Raw genomic sequence first — 7118 nt, forward strand, 5'->3', positions numbered from 1 at the left:
CCTTTTAGAATAAATTTAGAAAATGCTTTTATACGCTTTTTGTTTTATTTTACAAAATTAATTTTTATTGAGTAAATATATTTTTTAATTCTAAGTTTTATTAGCAGTCAGTATGAACACGAAAAACGTTTACAATTTGTTATCCGAACACAATTCGTATGAACTGGTAAAGTAGTGTGAGTACACTACTCCACTCAGCTAAGTGTAAGCTCTCTTTAGTTTGGGGTTGTTTTGTGGCTGGAAACGATATCGATTTCCTAAAATCTTTCGCTGAAACATGTAGGATTTTCCTAGGGTAAAAATAATACCCTAATTAATTTGTTACACTACCACTTTTTTTTCAAAAATTGACTCTTTTGGAGGTATAACCATCCTAAGGTTTAATCAATTTGTGTATTTTAAATATAATGCTAGCCCATTAATTGTTACTTTGTTAGAGGTTTCACATGTCTCGTAGTTAGGGACTAAATCCCTACGACAGCGAGAGTACGAGATTGTAAAACTCCCTTTGACATCGACAGAGACGCCCTAGAAATTTGTTTTATGGGTTCAAAAACACTAGCTTAGTAAATGTATAGCTGCTACTATTTCGCTTTAAAAAGGTAACATACCCCAATCTCAGTTTTACCAAAATAAAAAATATCCCTTATAATGCTCAAAACATATACTTACATTCCAATCTACATTTTAGAAAAATATATTTTGGCTGTCATGCATAGAATCCCAATAATGTACTAAATCAACTAAAATATTTTCAAAACTTTTTCCACTGGTATGAAGTCCCACTAAACTACACTACAATACTGAGTATAATTAGTATTTCCATTATTTTGATACTCCTGTAGAAAATTTACTCATAATGACATGGATACTTTATCAAATCTTACACAAACAAGTTTGAAATTCGAATTTCAAGACTACAATCGGAGTTTTCCGCCCATTCTAAGTCCAAATATTACTAAACTCAGTCAACTTCTTTAGTTACCTGTTGCAAGACATCGTCAGTGGACAGATGTTAAACAACGGTCTCATTATTTATACACGGTAGCACATACACCTGTCGCGCAATCCTGTTTCTAAACAATCTAATGCTATTTTTGTATCATAAATATTAAAAATCTGGAATTGTTTATTAATATTTAATGTTTACAATGTCATCTATTTTGAAATAGTACTATATCATTTATTACATTATTCTGTTACAGACTATTACGTCAAATTTATCATCAGGGTACTTTCGAATGTTTCAACAAATTTAGTGTTTGATTTGATTTTTACACATCTATTATCCCATTACAGTCCATTTCTCATATTTATATTCTCAACCTCATACTACAAGGAGAGAACAGCAAGTCGCATAGACTTAATTATGTTTGATTTGTTTGTTTGTTTACTCATTATCCGTTATCCGCAACTCATTTCTGCATCTTAAGCTCACCAATTAAAAATGATAAGAACACTAGTTTTGTTATTTACGAAATATATCAACACCAAATATGGCTGTTTCTACGTGTGATCAACCCGTCATATTCTCTCGATGAAGCCAACATTACTCGTAAAATGTATGCTAACATATCATTAAAGGAGGATGAATATTACATTGTTTCTCTTTATTCAAGAGTATAAATGACATTTTATGAACATCTAATACAGAAAATATCAAGTGACGCATACAATTTTAAGTTTTATACTACTAAATTGTGCAGATAACATAGATTGTTTATTTGTATAACAAATTATGTGTACATTTCATTGTTAAAGCCTGTTTTATAGGTTTGATTAGAACAACTCTACAGTTTAGTTAACACTTTAGTTTCACAATTATAGATTCATTTAGGTTCATAAGTACTTTTCTGTTTTTATAATTGTTTGGAGAAGGTATACTTACTTATTTTGTAAGTTTGTAATTATTTTAGAATCCATGGTCTTATGTTGTTAATTTTAGTTGGGTTGTGTCAATCTGTTATGAATGAGTAATTACAATTATCTTTCCATTTTCAAATAAAAATTAATGACTATTTAACAATTAATAACACTTGCTTTTACTTCATTTTAGAAAGACTACAGCTAATTATCATTCCTAGCAGGGAGGCTTCTCGCAATGGATTAGTAAAGCATAAGGTGCAACTATTATGTGTACTTCAACTACAAAACCCGTTTTCAAATAAACGTTCTTAAAGTTTTAACTTGCCAGTCTTTTATATCGTTTTAAATTAACACATAATGTTTAACCAATTTTTTCCAATGTTGGAGAAGTTAATAGGTAATTGAAAATAATTAATTTAATTAATTCGTGTATTTAATTCTTACAGCAAAAGTTACATACATGAAAATAAAAAATTCAATTAAACATTTTTTTGTTTCCAAATAGGCATATTCCCTTCGGAACAATACACGCCTTACTTTCCTAAATATACTATTGTGACAGCATTTTCACTATAATTATAATAATTCATTATTTGTTTATGAAATTTTAATTCGTGTTTCAATTTAAAAGTAATATTTATCAATATGCCTCGATTAAATTAAACTTAATTCAATCAATCTGTTTGAAATGTGTTATTTTATATTTTAATTGTGTATATAGTAATGTATATAAACAATGTTGTTCCACTCATTCACCTTGAACAGGTACACATAAATGCCTACATAAGAAATCTCGGATATGTTAAAGATCTTGTTTAGACTTAAAAATGAGATAATCACACAATTCTACTTAACAGCGTAATTAAATCAACACATGTATTCTTACGTTAAGGTTTTTCGTACACCTCAGGAACGATATCACTTTATTAACGTATGCATATGATATGCAAACAGTTATATATTACTTATTGTTAGTTCATTTATTTGCATGGCTTTATTTTACAATTAATGTCTCATTACTAAGACTAAATTTCAATAGCCAATATTTACTATTTTTATAAGGTAGAAGCAAATTCGGTACCTCAGTTTATCACAGCTAGTTAATTTATTGCTTTAAACTGTTGTTGAATTTTTGATTTTATTGGATTTTGAAGTTTGTAAAAAAACTTCGAAAGATAAACGAAAATTGGAGATAATCTACTCCAGAAATTATTTAAAATTATAGATTAATAACAATTAAAGTGCAATGTTGAAAAGTAACTTTTCACTTACCACTGCAATTTTTACTATATAATTGTATCTTATTAATTTTATCATATAAAATTCAGAGCGTACTGATTAATTGAGGACGGAATTTATGATTTAGATGTAGATTTATCAAAGAAAAACACGTTTTAGAACATAGTTATGTATCAACATGAACATGGAACATGATATTCAAGTTCAAAATGCCTTTTTAAGTTGTTTTTTGCGATATAAGGATTGTGACGAAACAGAACGCTACGTTTCGAAAACTTTTATGTAATATCTTTCTCATGTGGATAACTAACCTAACACAAAGATATATACTACCCTATTAACCTTACCTATATTATAGTTATGTGTTAGGTTAGTTATCCACCTTAGGAAAAGATCAGAGCAGTTCTCGAATCATGGTATAACTGATTTCTTGTATCAATGAACGATGGAAAATATCTGACAAAATTCAGTTCAAAAAAGTGTCTATATCGTGCTGTTACTATTGCTCTAATAATTGATGTAATTTTATACAGGCAGTTAAGAGCTATTCATTTAGCTGGCGTGTTATAACAATTATTAACCAATTAATCCTTTGAAACTCTACATACCAACAAAAATATATACAAATTACCATGGTAACAATTTAAATGTGCTATTTTAGTTTCAGGATATATTTTTATTTGAATAGTTTGTACTGCGTGTGAAATTTTAGGAACACATGAAATTATCATGTATTTTATTTTAATTTTATAAACGAAATGATTACATTATCTGACGCATGATGTAGGAAACAGGATTTTTCCTGACATTTTCCATCGTTAAGTGATAAAGAAAATTTGGATCACTGGACGATGGCAAATGTCCTGAAAATCATGTTTTCTACACAATCCTTCCATTGTCTAAAACAAAATTCAAACAAAGAACTGACTCATTATGATTCACTTCGCGATCAATTTACTTTATTCTATGTCAAACAAATTGGCTTTGAAATTGCATATGCTGAAAGATCAAGTAGGGCTATAAAATGTTTCCTACTTTTCATTTGTTCTTCTAGTTAAGTCTACTAATTTAATTGAGTAATATTATCGTTTATAAATTTATTAATTTTAAAACATCCTCGAAATTTTTACGAAAATTTAAATTTACGCAACTATTCTTATTTAACTAAAGTTGATGTAAATATTTTGGTATAATCTTAGTCGTATATTGATGTATTAATATGACTTGCTATTTGGACCACACATAAAAAAAACCATTGCAACCATTTCATCTGTGGAATTATTTCACCAAAGATAAATGTATTATCTTGTATCAAACAATACATCTTTACAAAGCATCTGTGAAGAATGAATTTTTACGAGTTGATATATATTTTAGTAGTCGATTTTAATTCTACTGTGGGATTTACTAGTGAAGCAGAAGATATACAATTATCTGTGTCATTTCAGTGTAAACCAATAACGAATTTTAATGATTGAGATCTCTTTCACTGATACAAATAAACATTTACTGTAAAAACCATTTTTAATTTATATATCTATACATGGTGTAAATATGTACGAGTACAATTACTATTATTGGTCGTCAACATACCTAGCTAAAGCTGTTTTAAAACGTTATACTTCTGACTGTTTTATGATTATATTCCAGATAAATTTAAATTTTCCGCTAATCGATTTTGGAAAGTTCCAAATCTACTTTGATAAATGCAACTGTTGTTCAACATTTGTTTAAAATGTTTAAGGAGATGCCGATTCCTCCAGTGGCCTATGCGAGGATCTTATCAAACAGCGAGGATCTTATCAAACAGCGAAGATCTTATCAAACAGAATGAGGAGGAGAACCGGTACAGTACAAGACGGACAGCACTGATAAAAAGTGCAACGGTCATAGACAGGTCATACAACAGTCATTTGAACCTGAGCTGTCTGTACTCAAATACAAAGTCCGCACCTTATACCTTGAGGCCGCTGGCTTTCCCAATATGATTACGCTTCGTAAAACAAAATATTTTGAACATAAATCATTTCTAACAAAGGTATATTTTGATATATGAAAGTCAAGAAAGACAATTTAGCACACTATTCATAACCACCAAAACAGTGATTTTGACACATGACACCTCACAATAAACACCAAAAAAATCGTCGAAGATTTGAAAAAACTTACCCTGTATGGGTAATTGTCCTAAATAATTCATGAAACTATGCATTATTTTTTATTGTTTTATTTAAACTATAACGTCAAATTACAGAGTTTTAGCTCTTAGTGATGAAGATGCCCTAGTGTTAGTACAGTTATGGAGAATAGAGCGCGTCTATAAACATTACTAATGTACCTTACCGTTACCACTGGCCAATCAAAAAACAATATGACAAAATCAAATTTACATCTAAAATAAATGAGTAAATTGTCATGATACTTATGATAAACTGTTGTGAAATAGAAGTTACTCACCGCTTCCACCTGAGTTACTTCGTTGACGTTAGTTTCGAAGTTCCACTGGGCTAACACATTTGCTGCACACTGCTGTGATCCTACACTGTCAATCTGTTTGAGTAGCGCGGCGACTTGGGGGTCCGCCGTGTAAGGGGTGCCGGGGGGCCCGGAGGTTACGGGGATGGCACCGTCCCTTGGGTTCCCACCTTGATAGTACTGGTAATACTTGGGGTCTTGCGTCTTCAGAAAGGCGTTGAGAGCGTCGTCGAGGGTCACCTCTTTCACGGGCTTAGGGTTGGGGTTCGGAGCGAAACCCGGCTGGGGAATCTGGCTGTACGGGTTGAACTGCTGGTAGTTAAGGGGATTCAGCGACCTCTGGTCTGCTTTCCCCTGGGGGCGCCCTTGGAAGGGTGGAGGGCTCGGATTGAACTGGTAACGGGGGTCAAAGTACAAGGAGTCCGGAGGAACGTCCACCTGAGCCTCACTCCCTGTCTGGATCACTTGACCCAGGAGGATCAGGAGCATGGCCGTCTGTCCCCAGAAGGCAGGAGGCTTCGGTCGGCTCACGCAAGCCATCACGTCTTCTGGCTAAAATATTATTACTTAATCACGTTGTTTTATTTTCAATTCCTATAAATGTAATACTGTAACAAATTTTATTTAGCGTAAGAATAATTATTTATCGATTATTTCAAGGACATAAAAGTTCCTAAAATTGCATGTAAACCAAAGAGAAAAAATCATTACATTGTATACAAAACACGTCTTTAAATTAACTTTTTATTTATTTTATTTCAACCATTTTTATATTAATTTGTATATTTCAACCTAAATTCTGAATTATTGATTAAAAATGTTTTGTGATATTATCTCATATTTAACAATAACAACTGTTATTCTATATAAAAATGTGGCTGTGCAACAATTGGAGAACGTCAAAGGAGTATGCTACACAAATACGACAATCGTCTATCGTTTTCATTGAACGACAGTGCTTTGTCGAGAAGTAAACATTTAGTTACTTTGAAGTGTTTAAAACCGGTAAATATACGAAATAGTGTGCAGGTAAAAAGTAATTTCAGTGCAATTTTCTACAACAAAAACAGAAAGATATTAAAGGTAAGTGTTACAAAATAAAGCATTACTTTTGACGACTGTTAGAACTACGCGGCCGGCTCGTGGGTACACTTGCTGTTGCCGACTATCCTGTGCGCTTATCACTACAGTACTGACTGACACGGGCACAGGTGCTGGCGAAGAGCACAGGAGAGGGAGCGACCTAGAATTGTTATCACCTCCCACCCGGTCTCCGGCCCGGCAATGTGGGAAACCCGACGAGAAGAATAGCGGTGTCGGTCCATGCATCATACGTGATATCCAAGGTCCATCTTCAACTCACGGAGCACCAATCTCCTCTCATATCGGACATATTTGGACTTGGGGACAGTCTTTAGTAGTAAGACCAATTATAAGATTATAAAGTTAACTGACAAACTAACTCATCCTGCCAACCGGCCCAAATGTGTCACTTGATGGTAGTGAAATGTATGTTAGGTTTGAAAATGTTATTTATG

At 32.3% G+C, this 7118-nt stretch overlaps 1 protein-coding gene across 1 annotated transcript in view; it reads right to left on the reverse strand.

Moving 5' to 3' along the window:
- Positions 1–6831, reverse strand: part of LOC124369814 (angiotensin-converting enzyme-like) — a 285432-nt gene extending 278601 nt beyond the window's left edge. The window contains exons 1-2 of the mRNA XM_046827929.1: positions 6690–6831; positions 5563–6132 (exon numbers count right to left, since the gene is read on the reverse strand). Of these exons, the coding sequence (XP_046683885.1) occupies positions 5563–6120 (558 nt within the window). The 5' untranslated portion in view covers positions 6121–6132; positions 6690–6831. The remainder of the gene's footprint in view (positions 1–5562; positions 6133–6689) is intronic.
- Between the last annotated feature and the right edge of the window lie 287 nt (positions 6832–7118).

Source organism: Homalodisca vitripennis, chromosome X (assembly GCF_021130785.1).
Source record: "Homalodisca vitripennis isolate AUS2020 chromosome X, UT_GWSS_2.1, whole genome shotgun sequence".
Classification (NCBI taxonomy): domain Eukaryota; kingdom Metazoa; phylum Arthropoda; class Insecta; order Hemiptera; family Cicadellidae; genus Homalodisca; species Homalodisca vitripennis.